This window comes from Oncorhynchus keta, chromosome 31 (genome assembly GCF_023373465.1).
Source record: "Oncorhynchus keta strain PuntledgeMale-10-30-2019 chromosome 31, Oket_V2, whole genome shotgun sequence".
In the NCBI taxonomy this organism is placed as follows: domain Eukaryota; kingdom Metazoa; phylum Chordata; class Actinopteri; order Salmoniformes; family Salmonidae; genus Oncorhynchus; species Oncorhynchus keta.
In genome coordinates, this window is record NC_068451.1 from 14,134,514 (window position 1) to 14,162,130 (window position 27,617).

Sequence of the window (27,617 nt, forward strand, 5' to 3'; positions counted from 1 at the left end):
AAATAAATAAATAAATGTTGTAAAAATGTTGAAATATGTATTTTTCTCGAAGAAATTCGATCACATAAGCAAATGTTATAATTATATGGCGCTTGTTATGTGTATATTACTGTAGCTCAACCAACCATAATGCATGTGGTACGGTTAATGTGTAAACGAAGAGGCTAGCTCTTCTGTATCAAAAATAAAACACATACATTGGTTGCTGCAACGTTTTTTCGATGGCGACAGTGGAACCCAAACTCATCCTTTTATTTAGTGGGAAACACAAATCTGGAAAATATTACGTGAGGGATTTGATTCACAAAAGGTGCTATTGACTGTTGGCATACTGTTCACCAATTTGTCAAAGCTATTATCGCTGAATTGTATACTCTATCAAATGTTATATTAGTTGAACTATGTGATTCATGTATCATTTCTATCACATGTATAATTTATATCAGACTAGATCCAGATGTATGCTGTATATTGCGTATCTCTGGTCCTCTCAAACAGCAATACGCACAGGTTGATATTTCTGTACAGTTGTGCTACATCATCCTGGCCGATCCTCGGTGTGCAGGCTTGTGTTCCAGCTAATACAACACCTAATTCAGATCATCTTGCCTTGATGAGGTTAATCGATCAGACATTAAGTGCTGGGCAGGAACAAAAGCCTGCATGCCCAGCTGGTCTACAATACACACGAGTGAATGGAGGAACACTACCACTACTGCCTCCTTATATTACCCACAGGACCATGGATTGGACTTTGAGGAGCTGTTGGGGGCAGGGGAGTACAAGGAGAAGTACCGTGCTGACATGATCCGTGGGGTGAGAAGCAGAGGGAGAAGGACCCATGGTTCTTCTGTCGTGTGGCCATCAAGGCAGCCCACCAGCCTATCTGGGTAAGATAACAAAATTCTCAATTGACCCACTGTTATGGAGAAACAAACAAGCCAAGTCCCGCCATATATGATTTATGTCAAGCGCAAGTCTTTGAGTCAGGTCTTAATTGCTATTAGAAACTGACCATCTGCATAGTCAGAGTTTGAACATGACTAAAAAAAGGCCCTACCTGATGAGCAGTTGAAGCATCATGTATTGTCCTCTACCAATATACCTTCCCTAATCTCTATTGTGCCCCAGATTGTGAGTGACACATGACATCTATCAGATCTGCAGTGGTTCTGGAGGGAGTATCCTAGTCAGTCTCGCTGTGTTCGGGTGGAGGACTCAGAAGAGACACTGAGGGAGAGGGGCTGGGAGTTCACAACAGGTGCAATACCTACACTGATAGTGATATGTTCCTCACTTTCGGAGAAATACAATACTTCAACACCACACCCTCTCTCTCTGCAGGAATAGATGGTCTGAATGTGGGCTCGACCAAGGAGTAGATTTTGATTGGATTACCCATGGTAAAATTAGTGCAATACTGCATTGCACACCCATTCAACAATTGAAATGTACTAGACACAGACATGATCAATGTTCTAATAGCAGGGTAAGTGTTAGTATGGTCCTTCTGTGGCTCAGTTGGTAGAGCATGGCACTTGTAACGCCAGGGTAGTGGGTTCGATTCCCGGGACCACCCATACGTAGAATGTATGCACACATGACTGTAAGTCGCTTTGGATAAAAGCGTCAGCTAAATGGCATATATTATTATTATTAGTTCATAACATTTTAAAGTAGACATGGAGGTAGTAGCAGCACCTAAATTGGAGTGGTATCAAACTGAAAAAAAAAAACTATACAAAAATTGGAATGTCAATACAAATCATGGTTCTTTATTTTTTAAGTGTGTCCATTTGTGTCATGATTACAATCAAAACATTACTGGTAACAATGTTTACACCCATAGTGTTGAGTGAAGAGTTCCAGTTAAACTTGATGCAATACTTTTTATTTCTTTATTAATTATAAGGTTTGCAGTTCACTTAATTTTCAGAAAAAAATAGTTTAATAGTCTATACTGATAAGAAGTCTAGATAATACCCTTGTGTCCCTTCTCCCTATTCATTGGCCCCTATGCTTCCATTTTGGCAGTGGAATGCGTAGTGATTGGCTGATCACACCCCTCCCCTACATCATCTTATTGGGGGAAAAAAATAACATTTAGCCTAGAGGACTAAGGCTGCAATTGGCTAGAATATCTGCATCCAATTCTGTCTGAAGCTATAAGACATTTATATCCCTTCAATGACCCACGACTCATTCACAATTAAACTTCCTGATCTTGGGGGGGGTAGTAGTAGTAAACTGGAAGGGGGGAACAGTTTACAGTAACTTGTGACAATGGCCCTTTTTGGAAAATGACTCCAGATAAAAACAAAAACATGTCATGCAACTAAACAAAACACTTCTCCCTTATAAGAAAAACATGTTAATTCCCCAGCCCATAATTGTAAATTATCACAAAATCCTTGACAAAAGGTAGCACAGTTGTGGACCCTCTGGGCATTGGCACAGTAGAAATGCAGTGCTTGTGTAAGGATGTTCCAGCAGAAGGTGAGTGGTTAGAGGGGGACAAGAGTTTGAGGCGATACGTTGGTAGGGCAAGTGGTTCAGATGGGGATAACAGAGGGAGAGTTATTGAATGGTGGTCCCATTCCAAAAGGGAGACATAATTAGGTAAGAGTTATTACCCTTGCCACCTTCATATGTGCCCCAGTGGACACCAAATATCCCCTTAAGGGTTCTTATCAGAACAGGAGAGAAGCGCCTCAATGTATTTAAACGCTTCCAACTAACATCCAAAGAAAGATCATAGGAATGGCCTCAAAAACACAAATCCCACACCTAAGCTGGAATGTGAATATTAGAAACCTGTGAAACACTTAAGATGTGGGTGCTTGAGTAAATGTTGCCCTTTTAAGACTAAAAATAATGCTATGAAGAGGCTACCAAAACAAAAGAGATGCTCATCAGGAGAGCATCCGCAGATACTGGGGTGGAATGTGGGAGAGGCGGTCAGCCATTTGGTCTACTGGGGAGAAACGTTTGGCTAGGTGTGGACTGAAGAAAGTGCTACCGTGACCAAAAACAATTATCACCCCCCCCCCACCCCCCACTAAACAGTCAGCCAGCACAGACAGAGACAGGGCCAGAGGTGAGGGGGTAGAGCAGTAAGTGGTGGTGGAGGGGCCATGCCGCAGGTCCAGTAGCCGCTCAGAAGCTGTTAAGATCCTCCAGGGTCTTGTCCAGGGTGGCGTGAATGTTGACATTCTCCTCCTTGGCGTTGGCTAGCGCATCTGTAAATCAAAACAAAGAATGAAGGTAAGCGAAGGATCCTCCTGGTGGTGAGATGAGGACGTAGACATTGAGATGTTAAATTGGTGTTTGAGTTTTGTAAGAGGTCTACTACACTATAGTGGAGCAACGCCAAGGGCTAAACCATGTCAATCCACATGACAAAACCTCCTGATAGCATCAAATCAGTACAAGACTACTTTGAAAACAAGTCACATACATAACTGTCAAGGATAAAAAAGGAATGAGTTCTGCTGTAGCTGACAGAAGATGTAGGACATCTATTTCTGCAACTCCACAAGACGGTATAGCACCTCAAGCCTCAAGGTGCCACGTTCATCTGTGCAAACAATAGTATGCAAGTAAACACCATGGGACCACCCAGTCGTCATACCGCTCAGGAAGGAGACTCGTTGTCTCCTAGAGATGAACGTACTTGTGCGAAAAGTGCAAATCAATCCCAGAACAGCAAAGGACATTGTGAAGATGCTGGAGGAAACGGTACAAAAGTATCTATATCCACAGTAAAATGAGTCCTATATCGACAACCTGAAAGGCCGCTCAGCAAAGAAGCCACTGCTCTAAACCTGCCATAAAAAAGCAAGTCTACGGTTTGTAACTGCACATGGGGATGAAGATTGTACTTTTTGGAGAAATGTTGTCTGGTCTGATGAAACAAAAACAGAACTGTTTGGCCATAATGACCATCGTTATTGAGGAAAAAACTGAAGCACTGTGAAGCACGGGGGTGGCAGTATCATGTTGTGGGGGTGCTTTGCTGCATGAGGGACTGGTGCACTTCAAAAAAATAGATGGCATCATGAGGGGGGAAAATTGTGGATATTTTAAAGCAACATCAAGACATCAAAGTTAAAGCTTTATCGCAAATGGGTCTTCCAAATGGACAATGACCACAAGAATTCTTCCAAAGTTGTGGCAAAATGGTTTAAGGACAACAAAGTCAAGGTATTGGAGTGGCTGTCACAACCCTGACCTCAATCCCATAGAAAATGTGTGGGCAGAACTGAAAAAGCATGTGCGAGCAAGGAGGCCTACAAACCTGACTCAGTTACACCAGCTTTGTCAGAAGGAATGGGCCAAAATTCACCCAACTTATTGTGGGAAGCTTGTGGAAGGATATCCAAAACATTTTTAAACAATTTAATGGCAATGCTACCAAATACTAATTGAGTTTGTAAACTGACACACTGGGAATGTGATGAAAGAAAATTATATTATTCTGACATTTCACATTCTTAAAATAACGTGGTGATCCTAACTGACCTAAGACAGGGAATTTTTTTCTAGGATTAAATGTCCAGAATTGTGAAAAACTGAGTTTAAATTTATTTGGCTGAGGTGTATGTAAACTTCAACTGTATAGGACTACTTAACAGCATATTGGTTGATATGCTGGTATGGCTATTATCTCTAGGTTTCTCAACATGTAGCTTTATTTGGTATTCATCACAACTTTAGATCGGTAATTTACTAGCCAACGTTGCCTAAACTGGAGGGAGACCCATTATCGTCGCTGGCGTGAACATGAAAAATATTTAAAAGCATACTAGCAAAGTCAGCTCGCAAGTCAGCTAGCAATGCATTCACTCAGCCAGCTTCTGCTTAAATTTCTGTAGCCACCTTGTTTAGATTTATAACTAGCAGTAGCACAGTCATGGTGCACTAGATGGAAACAATGACTACATACTACCAGTCAAACATCGACACATCTACTCATTCAAGGGTTTCTTTATTTATCTATATTGTACAATAGTTGAGACATCAAAACTACGAAATAACACATATGGAATCATGTAGTAACCAAAGTGTTAAATCAAAATGTATATTATTTGAGATTCTTCAAAGTAGCCACCCTTTGCACACTCCTGGCATTCTCTCAACCAGCTTCATGAGGTAGTCACCTGGAATGAGTTAATTAAACGGTTAGCTTGTTAAAAAGTTAATTTGTAGAAGTTCTTTCCTTAATGCGTTTGAGCCAATCAGTTCTGTAGTGACAAGGTAGGGGTGGTATATAGAAGACAGCCCTATTTTGTAAAATACCTAGTCCATATTATGGCAAGAACAGCTCAAATAACCAAAGAGAAATGACAGTCCATCATTACTTTAAGACATGGTCAGTCAAGCTGGAAATTTTCAAGAATTTAAAGTGCAGTTGCAAAAACCATCAAGCCCTACGAAACTGGCTCATGAGGGCCGCCACAGGAAGGGAAAGTTTAGCGAAATGCCATCCCATCTGGTTTGCGCTTCGTGGAACTATTATTTGTTTTTCGACAGGACAATGACCTAACACACCACCAGGCTGTGTAAGGGCTATTTGACCAAGAAGGAGAGTGATGGAGTGCTGCATCAGATGACCTGGCCTCCACAATCTCCCAACCCAATTGAGATGGTTTGGGATGAGTTGGACCGCAGAGTGAAGCAAAAGCAGCCAACAAGTGCCCAGCATGTGGGAACTCCTTCAAGACGGTTGGAAAATCATTCCAGTTGAAGCTGGTTGAGAGAATGCCAAGAGTGTGCAAAGCTGTCAAGGCAAGAATCTCAAATATATTTTGATTTGTTTAACACTTTTGGTTACTACATGATTCCATGTGATATTTCATAGATCTGATGTCTTCTATTATCCTACAACGTAGAAAATAGTCAAAATAAAGAAACCCTGGAATGAGGTGGTGTGCCTTAACTTTTGACTGGTACATGCATGCACAGTCATCTTCTGCACATCTACCATTCCAGTGTTTAATTCCGTCGCCACCACGGACTATTTATTGCCCTACCTCATTTGCACATACAGTAGAAAAAGCCTATATACAGTATGTTTGTTTATTCCATGTGTTGTGTGTCGAACTGCTTTGCTTCATCTTGGCCAGGTCGCAGTTGCAAATGAGAACTTGTTCTCTTATCTAGCCTACCAAAAAGGTATATAAAAAAATAAATGGACAAAGCTATCAATCACTTGAAAAAATTCATTTCTATTAAGACTCAATAGCGCATCGAAGTTCAATTAAGTCTGTTAAGATGGCTCAAGGACATACATCTGGTGTATGGGGGCAGTCTTTCTCCCCTGAATGGAAACAAATCATTTGGTAATAATTTACTTACATTGTCTACTTAAGATTGATTGGCTAAACCTATTGATTCTTGAAGAACATAACTTATGAATGCCTCGTGAGCGAGTTACAGCTGGCGTACCTCATCAGAACCCAAAATATAAGCATGTTTTATGCCATTGTTTGTAAACGATGTAATTGTAAATAACCATTAAAGCCTCAAAACATGGTTAAAACGATGATTTTTATATCATGGATGGCCAGTCCTGACATCCATCGCTCTCTAATATGATTCTGAAAGTAGTTGCATTTCTCCAGCCTCACCCTTTATTTTATTATGACCCATTTTCATGGTATCCAAATTGGTAGTTAGTCTTGTCCGTACAGGAGCTGCAGCGATGGGACTCGGGAGAGGCGAAGGTCGTGCGCGTCCCCCGAAACACGACCCAGCCAAGCCGCACTGCTTCTTGACAATTCCCGCTTACCCGGAAGCCAGCCGCACCAATGTGTCGGAGGAAACACCGTACACCTGGCAACCTCGTCAGCGTGCATGCGCCCAGCCCACCACAGGAGTCGCTAGAGCGCGATGGGACAAAGATATCCCTGCAGACCAAACCCTCCCCTAACCCGGACGACGCTGGGCCAATTGTGCGCCGCCCCATGGATCTCCCGGTCGCTGCGACAGCCTGTGGACTAACCAGGATCTCTAGTGGCACAGCTAGCACTGCGATGCAGTGCCTTAGACCACTGCACCACTCGGGAGGCCCAGCCTCATCCCTTCACCAAAACAGTAGTGGGGTGACTAATTGTTCAAACTGCAGATGTTAAGAATAACTTTTAAAACAATTAATTAATTGGTCTTTATTTCAAAAATCTCACCAGTACCTTTATACAAAATGGCACCACTGAAGATTGACTTTTTTGGCTATAATTATGCTATGGTGTCAAGATAGCAAACATAAGGTTGTAATAAAGGCTGTGTATTTAGTTATGGGTGTGTAATGAATTCTGTAGACTTAAGTCAACCAAGTTAATATCTTGCATTATGACAAGTCACGGCTCATGCGACTCATTTTGTGCAACCACAGGCATGTCATTTTGATGTCATTGAATAGTCCATTTTAGGCATCTTGTCTAACTACTTACTGTAGCATTAGCTGTACAATAACCATGCTGTGCGTACTGACACGGTTTGGAATACCAACGCTGACTGAGCTAGTCACTATTACAGGCTTTTCTGCTTTAGTAACAAGGATGAGTCAATTTATCTACAAATAAACGTGTAGTAACGTTCCTGATGCCAGGTCACATTAAAAATACAATATTTGCAGTTTCAATAATAATTCACCTGCAAATCTGTTTTGAGCTTTCCTCTTTTGGGTCACTTTAGCAGACGTGACTCAGAAGGGTGAACATGTGAGAGAAAGGTAAGGGTCTGTTCCACACCTGTAATCTAGGATTACACAAACCTGGTCTGCAAGACTAAATCTGCTCTGATCACCAGGACATATTTAAAAAGTGTGTGTGTGTCTCTAGCCAAACATTCATTCATAACGATTTCAAGTACTTACTGTGCCCACATTAATGCTTGTGATAAAATTCTTGCTCAGAATACCTCCCCTTACTCATTTATTTTCAGGGGGGTTGCATTAAATACTGACCCACCGCTGGTGATGCAAAACCATGCCAAAAAGCATAGTGGAGTGAAACCAATGAAGCCCAGACAGTGTGGACAGCCAAAAAGCAGTGAACAGAGACTAATGCCATGGCATTCTTTTCCCCCCTCTTCATTAGGTACAGAGAGACAGTCACAAATACAGAGTGTGAACATGAGTGTCAGAGCGAGCAGTGTAGTACAGATAGGAAAGGACAGGTGGAAAATAAGAAAGGCATTAACCCAGAAACTCAGCCAGCGTGTTGGCCGCAACTGGGCCAATGACAAAGGGAGATGAGAGAGAGAAAGGCACAGGTGACTAGGAGGAGGGTATGGTTCTTTCTATCTAGAAAGGAAAGGGGGGAAAAGAGGGAGAGCACGCAACCGTTGTGGCAGTTCAGGCAGACTGAATTCAGGGTGTATCGGGTTTTCCAGAAATCTAACGAGTCCAATTTATCTGAAATAGAGACGGAGCAATGGCAATTTAACGCTTCAAAATAATACTGACACACCATGGTTGTCGTCATGGGGTGTAAACTCACAGCAAACCTGTAATCCATGCAAATCCAAAACACACCAAGCGTGACCGGAGTTAAAGGGCAATGCCACCACTTTTCAGCCTGGTTTTTATAATCTCCAGCACAATAAGTGTCAACATGTGAAGGCAGCACATTTAAGTTATTCATAGAAACATGTAGACACCGGTTTGGTGCTGGAGATGAATGATGTTAAAAAGTGGTGGAATTGCCCTTTAAGTGTATTACGGTAGAACCCCGGGATACTCAAACTCGTAATATAATTAGACTGAAAGAAATCGCCCAACATACACACAAGCTGCAACCCAATAGTTCCAAATGGAATCCCTGAGCTAGACTAGTCAAAGGCATTGAAATCCATAAAAAGATAACTTGTGTCCACATTTACATGTGGATAAGTAGGCCTGTGACAGCATGTGAGCCATATCTACATAAAGTATCAGTGTTCGTGCCTTGTGTTGTGCCATTGCCAAGGTGACAGCTCACATCCGTTACATTGCAGAAGTGGGTGAAGGGGAAAGCTCAAGGTTTGAGGAAACGTTCTACCACTGCAGATTTACTTGTAGCTACCGTATGCTTGTATCTACAATGTGCCGATCGATCCCTAGTCAGAATAAAATGGAATGTGTGCATGGGTGTAGATGCATGGAAGTGTGTGTACATGGTAGGCTATGCCTCAATACATTTTCCAGCACAAACAGCCAAAGGCTACCAGAGCACATTCCACTACAATAGTTCCCTAGCAACTCAACTTGATCCATCCTCTTATGACAGTCTGCATACGTTTACTGAATCATACTGTTATTAACACACGATAGCACACTCCAGTTCAACCCACACCACAACAGGCATCTAAATTAGTATTTACATGGAGGTCATGTCATTGAGGGCATGGTCCAACTCCTCACTAATGGCTTTGTACTTCAATTTCTGTGCATAGAGCTCATCTGTGGACGCACAGAGGGGAGAGGAGAAAGGGATGAGGAGAGATGTACACCAAGGGGGGATGGAGAGCAAGACAAAGCCAGAGGGCACAAGCAGGAGAGTACAGTTTATAACACCTTATAACTGTACTGTGAACTGCAACAATATGGCGAGTGAGAGTCCTACCTTCAAGGTCATCAATGGTCTTTTCCAGTTTGGCCACTGATCTCTCAGCAAACTCAGCACGGGTTTCAGCCTATGGGAAAGTAACACAAGTTCATTAAACCCCCCCACCATAGCAATACAGGCACATATCACAGCATCAGTCATCCATTCAGAGCTTCATGATAGACGTTTCCGGGGTCTCTCACCTCTTTGAGTTTGTCAGTCAGGATCTTGATCTCCTCCTCATACTTGTCCTCTTTCTGGGAGTACTATAGGGGACAAAAGGGGAGGAAGAAAGAAAAGCCAATCAGAGAATCACACGTTGGGAGCACTAGGGAGTCGTCAGGCTTATTCAGGATAGCACAGAGCATTCACATAGAACAGCCAGGATTCTTGTGTCATGTAGTAGAAAGAGTCGAATCAACGCTGCACATTAGTGGAGCCAGAGCGACAAGAACAATAATTCTAATGTGTTTTCAGCTATCAGAGGTAGCTGGTAGGCTTAACTAGGACTTACAACAGCACTCCATTTAACTGTCTCTCCCTAACATCTTTCCACCTCTTTATTTAACTAGGCAAGTCAGTTAAGAACAATTTCTTATTTACAATTACAGCCTACCCTGGCCAAAAACCTAACGACGCCGGGCCAATTGTGCACCGCCCTATGGGACTCAGAATCACGGATGGTTGTGATACAGCCTGGAATCGAACCAGGGTCTGTATTGACGCCTCTAGCACTGAGATGCAGTGCCTTTGACCACAGCCATTTGGAAGCCTCTAGCAGATGTGTGCTATGCAATATATATATTTTTAAGAGGGTGGGGGGGCGACATCTGTGACTAATGAGAAACAGATACTAATCTGCAAAGAAACCCCCTGGGAAGTGGGTTGGCCTACAATTAGGAGAAACTGATACTTATTATTCCTCATCTCTTGAGTACTCAGTCTGGTCAAAAGCTTTTAAAAATGTGGCTGCTGTGCGGGTTTGATCGAAACTCCAGACAGAAGGGGTAACCCAGACATGTCACGGGGCTATCCGTTTAGAATGTTCTCACCACAAAATATGGTGGCAAGAGGAAGTCCAGTCACAGGTAGTGAGGATGGAACTAGGTGAAGCTGGGCTGACATGTCAGTCCCCAAATCTAGAATCTGTTAAAGACAGTGCACTAAGTTTCAGACTGATACTTTGCCAAAGGTTTTTTATTTATTTTTTAAATTGCATTGTTTAGGAGTGCAAGGTCGAATTGAGTTTGTGAACAGACGCACTTCAGCGAAGGCGTTCCCTATTGGAAATATGCTTCAACGCACCAATAGGAACTTGCTAGCTCGTGCTTGGCTTAACTCCTTGCTCGTTCTACCCACTATGCTTAATTTGCTCCCACTGTAAACGACACAGATGAACTATCTTGGGTTAGTTATAAATATCTTCACTACCACCTTTGAGCGGACTGAGCTGCAACAGTGCAGTGGGAAGGCATGGGCTCATCAAAACTTTTGAGAGAATGAGGGAGAGGTGTGTAGACTGAGTGTGACTCAACATGCCTGGGAAGTTGAGAGAAAAACGGTCCATTAGTGCAGCTTCAATGTAGCTAGAGTTTGGGTGGGAGAAGAATGAAAACAAAACCGGCTTCTCTCGTCGGATGACATCATTGGCAGACACTCGTTTGGCAATGGGAGTTTGCTGAAAAGGCCTCTTTCCCTGAGCTACAGAGCACTGGTGTAGTGCAGTACAGTATCATCACCCTGGGGGTTACGGGAGGGGGTATGCATTCTTGCAGCTGCAAAGTCAGGGTGTGGCCTCTAATCTAGAAGTATTTAAGGATTACGCCACAGCAGACAACCACCATGCAGACTCCCCCCCTGCCCTGAAACACCTTAGTTAGAACCAGAGGTCGGCCGATTAATCGGAATAGCCGATTAAATAGGGCCGATTTCAAGTTTTTCATAACAATCGGAAATCTGTATTTTTGGGCGGCATTCTTTTTTTTTTACACCTTTATTTAACTAGTCAAGTCAGTTAAGAACACATTCTTATTTTCAATGACGGCCTAGGAACAGTGGGTTAACTGCCTCGTTAGGTGCAGAAAAACAGATTCACTGTCAGCTCGGGGGATTCAATCTTGCAACCTTAACTATTCCAACGCAATAACGACGTGCCTCTCGTTGCACTCCACTTGGAGACTGCCTGTTACGCAAATGCAGTAAGCAAAGCTAAGTTGTTAGCTAACATTAAACTTCTTAAAAAAAACAATTAATCATAATCACTAGGTAACTACACATAGTTGATGATATTACTAGATATTATGTAGCATATCCTGTGTTGCATATAATCTGACTGAGCATACAAGTATCTGACTGAGTGGTGGTAGGCGGAAGCAGGCGCGTAAACATTCATTCAAACAGCTCTTTCGTGCGTTTTGCCAGCAGCTCTTTGTTGTGCGTCAAGCATTGCGCTGTTTATGACTTCAAACCTATCAACTCCCGAGATGAGGCTGGTGTGACTGAAGTGAAATGGCTGGCTAGTTAGTGCGTGCTAATAGCGTTTCAAACTTCACTCGCTCTGAGCCTTGGGGTGGTTGTTTCCCTTGCTCTGCATGGGTAACGCTGCTTTGATGTGGTGGCTGTTGTCGTTGTGTTGCTGGTTCAAGCCCAGGGAGGAGCGAGGAGAGGAACGGAAGCTATACTGTTACTGGCAACACTAAAATGCAGAGAAGAACATCCAATAGTCAAAGGTTAATGAAATACAAATGGTATAGAGGGAAATAGTCCTATAATTCCTATAATAACTACAACCTAAAACTTCTTACCTGGGAATATTGAAGCCTCATGTTAAAAGGAACCACCAGCTTTCATATGTTCTCATGCTCTGAGCAAGGAACTGAAACGTTAGCTTTCTTACATGGCACATATTGCACATATTGCACTTTTACTTTCTTCTCCAACACTACGTTTTTGCATTATTTTAACCAAATTGATCATGTTTCATTATCTACTTGAGGCTAAATTGATTTTATTGATGTATTATATTAAGTTAAAATAAGTGTTCATTCAGTATTGTTGTAATTGTCATTATTACAAATATATATACATATTTTATATCGGCCGATTAACGGTATCTGCTTTTTTGGTCCTCCAATAATCGGTATTGAAAAATCATAATCGGTCGACCTCTAGTTAGAACCAGTCCTGGGCCTCTTCAGATGAGAGAGTTTTCAGGATGGAGGAAAGAGTCCCTGGTGAGCTGGTTTTGATGCCTGCTTGTATGTACTTCCTCGTTCCACCTTTTAAATGGCAACAGGAGAGAACATCTGTGTGTCTGAAACATGGGGCTGGAATTTCCTCAGGGTTGGCAAGCCTTCTAGAGCCATTAGAGTACTTGTCTCTCTACATTCCAAACAATCTCATGTCTAACTTCATTGTTGCCTGGGAATTTGTGATGCTGGCAGTTTGATTGGTCAGTTCATCCAAACAGAGATCAGCTTATTTTACAGATCGTGGTTACATAAGCAGGAACCAAACCAAGTTCTGGGGGATGTCTGAAACCAAACTGACTTTGAGGCTGTGGGCGGGACGCAAACCCAGACACCGTTACAAGGCAAACAGGTCTGCCTCTACTTTGATAAATTAAGTAAGTTGATTACACATGACATTTTGGACTAAAGTCAAGCATTATGTAGCATATACCAGTACACATGCTTTTAAAACGTTACAGAATACTAAGTTTATCCCTTCTTAAAAGGACACCAAACACTTCAAATTCAGCTTATGCACAACATCCAGGGTTATGGTAATCATATTGTAGTTAAAGAAATTCACCAGCAACTCATTTCAGATCAATATGGCTTTGGAGGGTTTTAGGTGGTCAATGGACCTGTAGTTGTCTCCAGGACTGGCCTGGGTGCAGTTACATTCAGTTCAAAAAGCATGCAGGGTTTCCCCTCCCTCCCTCCTACCTTCTCAGCTTGGGCTTCCAGGGACTTTAAGTTATTGCTGATATTTTTCAGCTCCTCCTCCAACTCGGCACATTTGCTGCAGTATTTAGTTTTTTTTGCAGTTCATTTGGGGTTTTGGCAGGGTTTGGGAAGATGAGGAAGAGGGAGTGAGGGAAATGAGGACAAAGGTCAATGGATAAGGTGAGGGGCAAGGAAAAGACATGTAACAATGAACAGGGGAATTAGAGGGTGGGGTAGAGACAACAGATGGAGAGATTTACAAAGAAAAACAAGGAGAGAAAGGCATGGACTTTAACCTCGGAATGGGACCCAGACCACAGCCATTCTGCTACAAACTAAATCATATCTCAACAATACAAAACAGACTTGTTTGTGGTCAAATACTCTTACTAAACTTGGATTATGGAGCGCCTGTAGGTCGGGTCAATTCATGCGGATGGTATGCGGAGCGTTTGAGAGAGGAGGAGAAGTGAAAAGGAGCACACACGAGAAGGGGAAAGGATCGCGGAGGCAGCAGCTATACAATTACAGCAGTTAGTCGTGCAGCTAGATAAACGTAGGACTTTATGTTAGCGAGGGTAGGAGGACTGCAAATCCCTGTGTGCATTCCTGGTCCACATAAACCAGGTTCAGAGGGTTATGTTTATGGATGCCTATAATGAAGACCCCAGTCAGACCCGTTGAGGGTCCCCATAAGGCACCATTGTGTCCTGTCGTTGGTAAGAACAGGGAGAAAGGGGGGTGGTACCTTGTCCTCAGAGGCCTGCAGGCTCTTCAGTGACTGGTCGAAACCCCTCAGCTGTTCCTCCAACCTCCGGGCGTTGCTGTTAGTGAGTGGGAGGGGGGGGTCACATGACACGGAAGCGCATGCAGAAAAAAGAGAATGACCGAGAAAGACAAGATAGAGGGGAAAGAGAAAATGGTAACCGACATGTCGGTATGGTAAACCCAGGACACATACATACAGGCACATACATATGGGGAGAGGGGGAGAACAGATTGGATAGTCATGGTACTGTTGCGGCATTCCTATTTTTACACTAATGATAGCGTGCTAGTCCAAGTTAGTGCTAGCAGACATTTGAATATATATTTCCTATTACAGCTATACTACAGGTAATTGCAAAAGTAACAGTATCGTTCAGTTGCATAGTAAAGACACCTCCAGTTTAACGTTTAGTAACAAATCGTCAAAACATGAAAAGTGTTTTTTTTAAAGTGACATAAGTAGGTGTGCAGTTCCTACTGTGACGAGAGCATCGTGCAGTCAGGCAAAGCCGTGTTGAGGCCAGTTAAGTAACGCCATGCAAAAGGTGTGGCTGAAACACATTGTGGCTTTAAACTTACTTCTGCAGTGTAAGAGTGATGGAACCGGTGTGTTTTTATGTGTTCTGCTACCAGCTTAAGCAGATGCAGTGTAAGACTGTAGCGGAGAGGTACAGGGATATTGATTAACTATGTGAGAAAGCGACTCACCCCTCGGCCAGCTCCGCCCTCTCCTCTGTACGCTCCAGATCACCCTCAATTATCACCAGCTTACGAGCCACCTGTAGGGGTAGAAAGGCAGAGAGCAAAGGAAGTGAAACATTTGATAAGAGCAAGAGAATGAGAGAACAAAAGTGGTGATGCACGGTCCAAGACTTCTTCAGGAGCCACACCAGAGCCTTGCTCTAAATGTGTGACCGTGTGTTTGTTGGGGGGGGGGGGCTCTGATCAGCTCACCTCCTCATACTTGCGGTCGGCCTCCTCAGCGATGTGCTTGGCCTCCTTCAGCTGGATCTCCTGCATCTCCATCTTCTCCTCATCCTTGGACGCCCTATTCTCAATCACCTTCATACCCCTAAGGTAGAGAGAGGGCAAGGAATGAGTGTCAAAAAAGTGTTTTGGCCTTAATTACCATATTACAGTGTACTGCAGGCCTTAGCTTTCGGCACAGGAAATACTGAAGGAGAAAAACCGGTGAGCACATCTCTCTGTATAGTCTGGTGGCAAACTACCTCCACAGCTCTCTTCTGCTGATATGTGGTGTCAGGACCCTATAATGCAGGCCAGATCGGAGGGGCACTGATACACACTGCCCCCTGACATCTTTGTATGTGAAATAGTGTCCTAGCATATATAGACAAGCCTAGCATATATATAGACAAATTATCCACAGGGTACACCCTCAAATAGGCTAATTCCAGCTCACACCCATCAATGACCTTGTCTCACAACAGGAAGTGGCGTGACCCGGTGAAGACTGAGAACACCGCCCCACCTCCACCCCTTCAAAACACACACCTCTCGCTCTCATCTGCAGCTTTCTCTGCCTCCTCCAGTTTCTGCAGAGCGGTGGCCAGTCTCTCCTGGGCCCTGTCCAACTCCTCCTCAACCAGCTGGATACGCCTGTTCAGAGAGGCCACCTCAGCCTCAGCCTGGATGTGGACAGAGAGGTTATTGTACACCATGAGCTCACAAATGCCATTTGAGACACCTCTTCCAAAACAGACAACACATCATGACATACCGGTACCTTTAAATGATAAGGACATATTTCACACCACCTCAGCCTTTGATAGAGAAGGATTACAGATGTGGCCTACAATCACATAACACTGGTAGTGTGAGAGTTACTATGACATAACAACCGGCAGTTATACTCAGACACACACAGGCCTGTTAAAGGATACACCTCTCCTGCAGCCTGGATGTGTGGTTGAGAGAGAGAAAGCAGCTCTCGACAGAACTGGAACAGAGCTGGGAAAGTGTGTGCTCGCAGAGTCTTTGTAATGGACACCAACACGTCACACTTCATCACCAGAAGAGTTGGATACACTAAACGCACACAGCAAATCTCTGACTGATGTGCTGGTGTATGGGTTAGACATGCCAGTGGTCTCCATGGCCATGAATGGCACTAATTAGGCACACCAGCCTAGATGATTGTGCTGCCTACCCTGGGTGGGTCGGGTATGGAAAAACAAGGGAGAGAGAGAAAATGCACTGAGACGGATGAGGGAAAGGTTAAAGCACAGTGATTAAATGTTTTAGTGCCTTGTAGAGAGTAGCCTGCCTGTTCTCACTCTCCATGCCTTGGAACAGAGGAATAATGCGGTGTCAGAGAAATAGCAAGCGGAAGACAAAGAGCAGTGAGAAAAGGATAGAAGGCTTACTAAGCCTTAGATAGCCACAACCAGATGGCCAGATCAGAAGATGGACCAGAAGGAGGCCAACACTGACACAGCTCAGTATATACTGTGAAGCACATTGAAGATTAGGACTGTCTTACTTGTAGTACCTCCATGTTAAGTTGCTAAATTGTATGCATGTACCATCTAGTAAATCTGGATGAGACAAATCATAAATGGGTAAAGCGTTTGACTATAGAGCTGGGCACCATGATGCTGCTGCCACTGTTTACAAATACTGGCCAGGAGACGCTAGCATGACGGCCATGGAAGCATGTCTGCAAAGAGTATCAGAACCATTTAGGTTAAACCACAAGCTCTCCTCTATGGCTTTGGGTAAGACCATCTGTCAGATGAACACCATGTAAATATAACGCTGCAATATTGAGACAGAGCACCAAACTGAAAACAGAAGGGGGGCATTAAGCAATGAAAGCACAGCACCTTTTAGATGTATACGGCAACCCTTAACTACCCCTACTACACACACAACAACCACAGGAAACCTGCTGTGGATGCATGAAAGAACGACTTCGGAGCACAGTCAAACCGGTTGCCATGGCACTGGCATGCAAGTGTTTGACAGCCTTCACGAGAAATGGGCCTCTCGCCAACGTAGGCCAGCACCATAGAGATATGCAAATCGGCACCCCCTCACACCCTGAAATAGCTTTCTGTCACCAAAGACAAGAGTGCTATTAGTTAGCTTCTTCCGGTCTGACCAAGCACATTCTGGAGGTGGTATTTTGCACCCATGGTTCTTAGATTATTGGAAGTGAGGAGCATGCGTATGCACCTTCAAATTCCTCTATGGAGAACGCTGTAGCGCAGAGACATTTCAGCTCTAGACTTGAGAATGAGGCGTCTAGTTATCTTGGTGGTGTTTAGTGTTTGTACACCCATTGAGCAAGATGCAACATGATCCGAGTCTTCAGAGTAGCGCATGTAGAATAGTAGCATTTCTGAATACTGTTGACTTCCAGAAGGCTGATACAACAACTCCTCCAGACTAGGCCTGATGATTTATTCTGTGGGAGAAGGGCCAAACATTCATTGTCAGGTTGTCTTCCTCTAGGTAAGACACACACACACACGACTCATAACCAACATCTTTTTTTAGTCATCAGTTGTCATTTCCTCTGACAGCAGTGGCAAAAAAAGCCCCACCACAATCAGTTGGCAACCACACTTCCTGTGCACCATAATAGAATGACTCCACAGGAGCCTCACGCTCTGTCTCACCCGCTTTCAACGCGGGCCTCTGTGCTAGAGTATAACTGTAGACCAAGAGACGCTCTCATTGAAAAATGACTCCACTGTTAAGGCCATTTATTTCAGTCAATTGCTCTTGAATAGCCGTTTATATCCAATCAGTTACTGTGTTGCATTGGTTTTGCTCCAAATAACAGTAACACTTGTGTACCTCCTTGAAAAAGACACCGAGCACATAGTGAAAGCATGCGTGTCTTGTAGGAGTTTTATCATGGGATGAAAGGAGAAAACAGACATGCTTGTATCATCTGCGTGTGACCAAATTAACCATAGAATTACAACTGGGGCCTGGGCCAAAGTAATGCGCCATTAAACCGCAATACATGTTGCACTGTGTGGCAACCCAGGAGCTTACATCACTAGCTACTAGTGAGCTTAGAGAGGAGGAATTTGGCAAGTTGAGGGCCAAGCCTAGGAGGCAAACGTTTTAAATTCCAGTGAACAGGGAAATACAGGGACAACTGAAATACAAACTATTAAAGCATTTGACCAACATTCATCTTGGAAATAGCATTGCACAAGTAAAACATCCATTCAATGAAAGACTAAGACCTTTGGGAACAATTATTCTTAAGATAATTGGAAATGCAGGACATCCATAGAGATGGATCAAGGACCCATCGTTGTCTCTGTGCCATGCTGCATCTGCGACAGCATGGGCTGCGCCATAGACGGGTTGGTTGTTTTAAGAGTTGCCAACTATCCCGTATTAGCCAGGATGTCCCTTATATTGGGCTAAATTGCTTTGTCCCGTATATTCATCCAATCACAGTATAGCGTAAACACGCCAAACCCTGCTAAGTAATTTATGTTGTTCAGTCAGTTTGGCATATCAAGGAAATATGGATAACCCTGCAATAAAAAAAAATTGCTACTACAACAAACGGGAAGCAAAAAAAAAAAAAGTGGGTGAAGCCCGTCAGTGGTGACTCGGAAGCTTTCTGTACTTTATGCCGTCGGGAATTCTCAATTGGCCATGGAGGGGAGAATGACCTAACTCGGCATGCATCCACACAAATGCACAAGGCGGCCACACTTGCTAAAGGTGCTAGCAATATCGGTGCATTCTTCGTGGCGTCTAATGCGGAAAAAGACAAAAAATCTCAGCAAGAGAAGCCTTGCATGTGTACCATACGGTTAAACACAGACTCAGCCACAACAGTACCGGCGGTCTTGTTAAGCTTAACGGTGTTTTGTTTCATGACTCAAATGTTTTGAAAATGCACTTGGGAAGAACAAAAGCTGAGATTATTACAATGAATGTTTTAGGACCAAAGACTGTGCGGGATATTTTTTATGATCTGTCCCCGACCAAAGGTGAGCCAGTGTATTTCTCAGTGATGCCTCAAACAAGAGAAATAGAAAAATGTTTCCAGTGTGCGTGAGAATCTGATGGAGTGCAGTGCAAGTTACTTGACTTTTATGAAGACAGTGATGAAACTGCAAATGGCTTACATCAAGCTCTGATGAACTGTCTGGAAAAGCATGAACTGGATATTAGACATCACAGCCTACGCAGAAGACAATGCCAATGTCAACTTAAGGAAGTCCAAAATGAAGATGATTCAGCAGAAACAGGACAGCTTTTTTGAATACCAGACCAAGCAGCTGATGGGACAAACAATTGTCAGCACCAAGGTCCAAGCAGCAAAAGGGCTTTGTGAAGTTCTATGACACTGTCATTACATACATTGACAAGTGGTTTGATTTCTGACCAGAAAAAGTAATGGTGAAACTGAAACCGATCTGCTTCTATGAGGAACTCTCCTTCACTGACCTGGAGAGTGGTGGTTGCCCTCAAAATGACAGACAGTCAGTATGGACCAACTATGAAGAGTTGTGCTAGCTGGGAGGAAATACACATTTGTCCTCAAGTGTGCCAGGCTCAAATGCCTTTGTAGAGCAGACTTTCTCTGTGATGACCATTAAATGGTCAGACTCAAGAAACAGATGCTGCACAGACCTGATCAAAAATTAACTTCAAATATCTGTGAACTGTGACTTGTCATGTAAGGACTTCTCTGTCTATGCAAAAAGACAGCTTTAATCAGCCAAGAGCATCAAAAAATATCCATGAAAAAATGCAGACTTGGTGAGTGACTCATGCCCCTCTTTTTGCATTTGAAATGTTATTTCTTGCTGTAAAGGTCCAAATTGATTTCTTTGATATTTTATTTTGAGGTTTAGTCACAAAAGTTTACAGTTTTAGTAAAGCTATAGACTAAATTGAATATAATTTATTTTTGCCTTTCCAATTGAATAAGAACATACACTATATTCATTCACACAACACCACCCCCGTATCACCGTGCACTGGCACGCCACCTTTCGTCCCTTAATTGGTAGTGTGAAAGGTTGCAACCCTAGTTTACGAACAAAATTGTAAATAAGAATTTGTTCTTAAAAAAACATTAAGGCAAGTCAGTTATGCATCTATTGAAACCAAATTCACTGTCACTTTTCTTCTTGTCTTTAAAAAAAATAGAAAGCTAATAGTGGAGGTTTACCGCCACCTGTAGTGCTGGAGTCCTGAACCAAATATTGTCTCATTCATTTATTGTGGCCTCTAGATGGCTGTTATAGCTTAAATCCATTTACAAGCCATAAGACCCAATTTGAATACAATGGTCTGATCATGGACCGATTTCTCCCAACCCATAGGAAACCCCACCCCGTTGACTACTTTAAAAATGACACAATGGCCATGCTAAAACTGGTTATATCCACGATGAGTCTACTCTCTATGAAGACGCCCAATTCCAGCTATCTGATTTAGCAGGAATTTGTCACATTTCTTTCACCTCCAATGAGGCTATTGGACTGAGCCAGCTGAAGAAACCCGACAAAAATAGGTGCTAACGGTAGCTATCCAGCCAACTGCCTAGGGGGTTCAGTTCAAACGATACTGTAAAGTTGCCATAGCATCATAAATCAATGCATCTAGCTAAAACCTGTACCTAGCAAATGGATTATTCAAGGCCTAACGTTGGCAGACGCCGGAAGGTTATGTCAACGTTACCTGTTCCCTTGACCGCTTCTCCTCTTCAACCTGTCTTTGCAAAGTCTCAGCTCTTTCCTCGGCTTCATCCGCCTGTTGCTGCAAAACTTTAATTTTTCGCTTCACTGCATCGATGCTATTGGCCATTTTCTGACGTTGATTTTGTTTGCTAGCTAACTTGCAACGATTGAAAACGCGTTTCTATTAACTAGCTCGTGCAGGATGCTAACGTTAATCGTTCCAGTTGGATTAGTTGCAAGCTGGCAAACGTCGTTCCCGATGCGATGTTTTCACGAACAGACAAACCAACGCCCCGCCAACGAGTCCAAACTGGAAATTAGAACAGAGCTTTGTTTCTTTCAAATCTAACGTTACTCACTGTAGGAAGTCAGCTTATAGTCCAAATTAATTCTTACCGGCAGACAAATGTAATGTGCATAAAAACGTAACTCTCACGCAGTTCGATTGATAACTATACCGAATTAATCAATTAGACTAGCCTAAAAACTGTAAACCAAAGTTTTCACCTCGATGTGTCGATATGGACAGACAGTGTCGTTAGCTAGCTAGCGGCTAAAATAAATGCTATAGGTTCGAAAGGCAGTTCCAACAAGGTGAATACAAGTAGAATTTTCCTTTTAAGCTAAATGTATGGACGGTGGTTCCAGTTGTCTATTGAAAATGAATACTGAAATTCCTAAGAATTTGGAGAAAAGCTGTGCAAAGAAGACGGTTCTCTCTCCCTCCACTGCTCAGTTGCCTCGTTCTCTTCCTTATTTCAGCAGACAGCACGCTTCCGGTCTACTCCGCCCTGTCAAGGGGAACTGACGCCTTATATATATATTCCCGCCACCGCATAATTTTGATTTTAACCAAATGATAATGCAATAAAGTTTTCCAACGCAAAGACAATGAAACAGTAAACCAATAAATTGTCATATTTAGAGCTAGCTAGTAGCTCAACCTGGTCTCAGAATATTTCGTATTATTATGTACGTAAATCTGAGACACGCAATTTAGTATGAAATCAAATCAAATGTTATTAGTCACATGCGCCGAATACAACCTTACAGTGAAATGCTTACTTACGAGCCCTTAAGTAACAATGCAGTTAAAAAAATATGGATAAGATCAAGAAATAAAAGTAACAAGTAATTCAAGAGCAGCAGTAAAATAACAACAGCGAGACTATATACAGGGGGTACCAGTACAGAGTCAATGTGCGGGGGCACCGGTTAGTTGAGGTAATATGTACATGTAGGTAGAGTTATTAAAGTGTCTATGCATAGATGAAAACAACAGAGAGTAGCAGAGGTGTAAAAGAGGGGGAGGGGGGCAATGCAAATAGTCTGGGTAGCCTTTTTGATTAGATGTTCAGGAGTCTTATGGCTTGGGGGTATAGAAGCTGTTTAGAAGCCGCTTGAACCTAGACTTGGCGCTCCGGTATCACTTGCCGTGCGGTAGCAGGGAGAACAGTCTATGACTAGGGTGGATGAAATGTTAAGTTTCGTATGGTATGTATTAATTTATGGATGCCCATCACCCATTTCGCATGATATGTTCCGAATTACAATTTGTATTACATGTTACGAATTAGCAAAATGTAAAATATGTTAAGAATTTGAAAAAAGTGTTATTGTTACGAATTTGCAAAACATACAATATGTTGTGAATTTTCAAAAAGTACAATATGTTACGAATTAGCAAAATGTATGTTATAGTACAAATTCTAGCTAGGTGGCTAATGTTAGATAGCTGGCTAATGTTAGCTAGGCTACGGGTTATGGATACGTTTAGGAGTTAGGTTAAAGGGTAAAGGTTAGGGTTAGGGGAAGGATTAGCTAAAAGGGTTAAGGTTAGGGGAAGAGTTCGCTAACATGCTAAGTAGTTGCAAAGTAGCTCAAAAGTAGTAAGTAGTTGAAAAGTGACTAATTAGCTAAAATTATAAAATTGTCTGTGATGAGATTTGATCTCGCAACCACCTTCATTTAGTTTTTTCCCTAAGCAACTATCTGTCTTATGTAAAGTTGTCGTGTAATGCTCTGGCTAATTGTGAATTATCATACTAATTTGAGTACCTTGGATATACCTTTAGTATGCTACGTGTAGCCTATGAGACCAGGCTGCAACCCCCACACTGGGCACAGACGTCAATTTAACGTCTATCTATTCCACGTTGGTTGAACGTAATGTATTTGAAATTACGTGAAAACAACGTTGATTCAACTAGTGTGGCCAGTGGGTAGCAATACGGTTCATCTGAAGCTATAGCTTTATTTTTAATGTATTACTTTTGTCACTATAGGTCTAGGTCCTGTCTGCAGTGCTTTGTCATGGCCCATCTCTTCCAGGCACTCTTGGATGGCTGCCCTCTGCTCACAGGGCCATCTGTCCAAGCTGCATATACCAGCTGGCCAGGCCATTATTTGTACTGGAGAGCAGTGAGTGGTTTTATTTAGCATAAAGAAGATGTATACTGCCGTGTAATGCTCTGGCTAATTGTGAAATGTGTTGGCTTGAGACGCCTGCTTTTAGCCCATGCTCAGGTGACACATCTTGCAGGGTATAAATGTTGTACGTGATGGTTTTAGTGTATGCAAAGATTCATTCCATGGTATTCAATAGGTGTGAGATGGCTTAATTTGCTTATTACTACTCTTTTTGCCCCATGTATCCAGAAATGTGCACCATGGTCCATGGGTGATTGTCATTGACAAGTGCATATGTCAAGTTGTATGTGGACTTGAGAATGGCTTGTCTAACCACTAGAGGTCCCCATGGTTACACATAATAGCCAGTCTTTGGCTGAACCAGTACCCGGTCTGAGGAGACGCACCCCTTATGTGCATCCAAAAAAGGTCTGAATAAAAATGATCTATTGTTTTTTACCAAGTTCGCACGAGCCATATCCATCTTCGGCACCTGCAATAAAATCACTCATTGGTGCTATGCACATGTCGGCTGATCCAGCACGAGTGGCGTTGCATTTTATTTTGAATAAATAATTATTTAAATAATCAAATGATAATTGGATACTGGATGAGTTCTTTTGATCTGCCTTTGTAACTCCTAACCACCAGGCAGTGCAATGGCAGAAAGACTGCAGTTGATCTCTTGCCTGTTTCTTATGTCTCTTGACATTTAATTAAGGGTCAGGAAACGCTAGCAACTCCATTAGAAGAGAAAGTAATGTGTACCACCCACACGTCTCCCAATACAATGTTCCAGGAAAGATTATCTCAACAAAGAGCAAGCCAATCGTTTGAAACGTGTCCCTAATCCTCAGTAAAGGAGCAGTGGACACCCCACAACTCCAAAACAGATTACACCAGTCTGGGAGTGTCAATGACATTTGAACCCTAGTAGTTTGAAGGTGTAACGATATTAACCGTCCCCACTACACTCTCCCTAGTCACTGGGAACACAATGATGACAGGGGTGATAACAGCAGTGACATGGCGACACTATTAACACTAATCCCCCATTGGGTGCTTGTAGCCAGCTGGCTATGCAAAGTGACACCCTGTCTAAATCAATTTCACCCCCTCTTGGATGCCGAGAGCCTTTGCACCAAAATGCCACTGCAGGGGGTGGGGCTTGCCAGTTGGTAGGGGAGGAGGGGAAGCAGTATATATTTTATGCCTGACCCAGGATGGCCATTTTGCTTTGTGTTGTGTGGTTACAGAACGCCACACGCCAGGGTTTGTCATGGCCCCTGTAGTACATGTAGATCTCTCCACCTGACTGTGGATGTCTCCTGCCTCACTAATGTCTTGTTGTGTCTCTGTCCCTCGAGACTAACTAAAGACTGAAGGGATATTCTGTCCTGGCAACTGAGACCACAAGTCATGACATTATGCCATTAGATTGTCTGAGATGCCACACGAGCCAGGATTCTGGTTCCTCTCAAGGTCTCTTACTGCTTTTCTTCTTCAGGGCCTATCTACCACATGGTATGAACCAGCAGGGGGGTTTAACAGCATTGTCTCTATGGGTGCATTTGCAAATTCACTCAGAGTGCGCTCTGGGCATTCATAAATCCAGAGCTTTGTCAGATTGTCCGTTTGTAAATTCAGAGCTTTTCGCTCTCGGAGTGTCTCTGGCCGAAGAGTCGAGGTTGATCTGAGCGTTCTGACCTCACAACGGCATTCAAGCACCCAAGCTAACTAGCTAAAGTTAGCTAGCTTGCTAGCTACTTCGAGACATAAATGAGAGAACACCTCACTCTGACCATTTTACTTGCTCTAGCAGAGCTGGTTTGGCTGTTTTCATGTTATCCAGAGCGTTGGTGACTGCCCCCACCATTCTGACCTCTCCTATTTTAAACCCCATGGTATTTTGGCATAGGAGAGCCTTCTCAGGGCTTTGCCATAAGAAGGCAAATTATTTGTGTGCCAGGTGGATGTGCTATATCAGGGGAGTGCTTCCCTGACAAAACCATTTCATCATTATCATGAGACAGATAGGAAGAGAGGGATCAAAATAAGGTAGAGAAAGGTTGTGGGCCTGACAGGTTGACCTGTATGTGTGGAAACTGAGATGATGGGAAGAGAGGCCTTGTTTGTATCTGTGGGTGTGAGAGGGAAGTTTCTTTGGCGTGCCAATAGAACTTACATCTGCAGCTTTCTTGTCTGCAACCTCCAGCTTCTCCTGGGCATCCTTCAAGGCCTCAGAATATTTGTCCAGCTCATCCTCAGTCCCCTTCAGCTTCTTCTGCATCTGGATCAATGCATCGTCATGCTGACGGAGGGAAAGAACAACGGATAGAGGAGAGTGGGAAAGAGAGAGACAAACAGGCAGAAAGAGAGGAGATGGAGAGACAGTAAGGAGAGGACAATAGAGTGAGGGAGAGATACAGTATGAGCAGATGGTTAAAGGGAAGAAACACAGAGTAAGACAAGCCAAGATGTGTGAAGACCAGGCTATAGAGTGGAAATAACCACACATACAGTAGCAAGATGTGAGAAGGAGAGGTCAACATCATAATGTTTCCGAAAACATATTTCCATAGTACAAAACCATTCATTGAAGTTATTGGGAGATTAGAGCAAACAATCATGTTAGGTAGCACATATTTCGGGCTTCAGTTCATTACTTAGTGAACAAGACTCTTTTGGAATGTTATGTATACTGATTGGTCGCTTTTGATGAGCAATTTATCCCAAACATCCACAAGTATGAGTAGCCGAATGAATGTGTTGAGGGGTTACAGTGTCAATGCATTGTGGGTATTAATATCCCCAGGCTCTCAGCTTTCGTACCTGGACTGCTGTGTAACACTATTGTCTGTCCTTGTCGTTGTTCCTAACCCTAATGTTGGATTCCAACTTGGGGACAGGAGGACAGCTATCACTGTCAAGATGAATACCCACACGCACGGTCTTAATATAGATTATAGAGCTCTCTGGAACCCGATAATCACTTTAGGACCCGGATATAATGTCTCTCTTTGTCTTTTCCTGTGACTATCTGTCAATTAAGTTTAGGCCTTTATAAAGGCTCCTGGCTGTCAAATTGGGATTTGTCATTTTGATATTTTTCTCTACATTTCGGTAGAAATACCAAGATAATTTGTTTGCATTCTTCAAACAACTCCGCCTTGAACTTCCTAAATATTTTTATCATTGAGTTTAAAAAACATACACATAGTTAATAAATATGGTATATGCCATAACATATACTAGCTTGTAGAATAATTATTATAATTTGTGTTATTTATTGTTACTAACACTTTGTGTGAGCATAGGTTGCTTGCCTTCTCAATGTAATGATTTGCTTTTAAATACTCTTATTAAATTCAGTGTTGACAGACTCATTTTGAATTTGAGCTCAAGATTAACCTTCAGTTTACCTCCCCTAACAAAGCTATGGTTAGCATCTTAGCGATTGTTGGCCTACTTGTGTTAGCAAAGTTAATCGACTGTGTATGAGTTAGAATCACCTAATTACTTACTAACTTGAATTATACTGAGAATACTAGGCTAAGCTGGGCTAAGTGTCCCCACCTGCTTGCTCTTATCCTCAGCTGCCTTTTTGTCAATCTCGGACTGGTCAGCCGCTTCCAGAGCAGTCTCCTTATCCATCTTCAGCATCAGCATCTTCTTCTTGATGGCCTCCATATTGCCTGTGTTTGGTTAGGCTCACGAGGCGAATAAAGATAAGTTGTAAATCAGTCGGAGAAATGGAGATAAAAGACATGTGGAGGAAGGTGAGACCAAAAAAGTGGACAAGAATCAAATGTCGGAAGTAGAAGGACAGTCCCTGATATAGAATGTACATGGTCTCAAAGGTGAGCTCATTCAATGTGGAGGGGGAGACAATTAACTGTTGGTTGACAAAGCTGTAATCCTGACAGCCAGTCATTCCCTATCAGGGTGTCACTTTTCAATAGCTGGACATGGAACACACATGCAAGAAATTAGCCAGTGGTTAAGCAACGTTTTAATGACATGAACCCAACTAAGCTTTTGGAATTTGCCTGGGACCCATCAAGTGAAACAAACCCATGTTTATTTTCATGATCCAGTCAGCAGTCAAACCTTTTATGTTTAAAACTAACTTTTGTTATTTATCGTTTTGAACTTTGTACAAGTTCAAAGTTGCATTATTAAGGAACAGTTACATGTGGTTTTTGATGCGT

The 27,617-nt window shown here is 42.8% G+C and overlaps 1 protein-coding gene and 1 long non-coding RNA gene across 10 annotated transcripts; one reads left to right on the forward strand and one right to left on the reverse strand.

Annotated features, from left to right (window-relative positions):
• The first annotated feature begins 126 nt into the window (after window positions 1-126).
• LOC118364510 (uncharacterized) lies at window positions 127-1,760 on the forward strand. 2 transcript variants are annotated; one of them, XR_004821598.1, is made up of 4 exons: window positions 127-310; window positions 739-890; window positions 1,132-1,261; window positions 1,345-1,760. It is a non-coding gene; the product is annotated as an uncharacterized LOC118364510 (long non-coding RNA). The 2 variants fall into 2 exon arrangements; XR_004821597.1 differs by having other exon boundaries at window positions 1,132-1,760.
• Window positions 1,748-27,111, reverse strand: LOC118364508 (tropomyosin alpha-3 chain-like). Of its 8 annotated transcripts, XM_052489652.1 has the most exons (10): window positions 26,983-27,111; window positions 25,592-25,717; window positions 15,821-15,954; window positions 15,260-15,377; window positions 15,014-15,084; window positions 14,286-14,361; window positions 9,791-9,853; window positions 9,606-9,675; window positions 9,364-9,442; window positions 8,398-8,416 (listed from the first exon to the last, which is right to left on the reverse strand). In XM_052489652.1, exons 1-10 carry the CDS (start codon window positions 27,094-27,096, stop codon window positions 8,413-8,415), a joined length of 855 nt encoding a protein of 284 aa, XP_052345612.1. In that variant the 5' UTR covers window positions 27,097-27,111; the 3' UTR covers window positions 8,398-8,412. The 8 variants fall into 8 exon arrangements, with proteins under 8 accessions (XP_035601992.1, XP_035601991.1, XP_035601994.1 ...); XM_035746099.2 differs by lacking the exons at window positions 8,398-8,416; window positions 9,364-9,442; window positions 14,286-14,361 and adding exons at window positions 1,748-3,239; window positions 13,538-13,613; XM_035746098.2 differs by lacking the exons at window positions 8,398-8,416; window positions 9,364-9,442 and adding an exon at window positions 1,748-3,239.
• Window positions 27,112-27,617: the final 506 nt, after the last annotated feature.

Excerpts from the sequence above, each read along its gene's own strand:
- LOC118364508 (XM_035746099.2), bottom strand. The coding sequence starts at position 27,096 with ATGGAGGCCATCAAGAAGAAGATGCTGATGCTGAAGATGGATAAGGAG. Across the intron at positions 25,718-26,982 it reads CTGAGGATAAGAGCAAGCAG|CATGACGATGCATTGATCCA; the intron begins GTGGGGACACTT and ends TCCCTCCGTCAG. Across the intron at positions 9,676-9,790 it reads TGACTGACAAACTCAAAGAG|GCTGAAACCCGTGCTGAGTT; the intron begins GTGAGAGACCCC and ends ACTTTCCCATAG.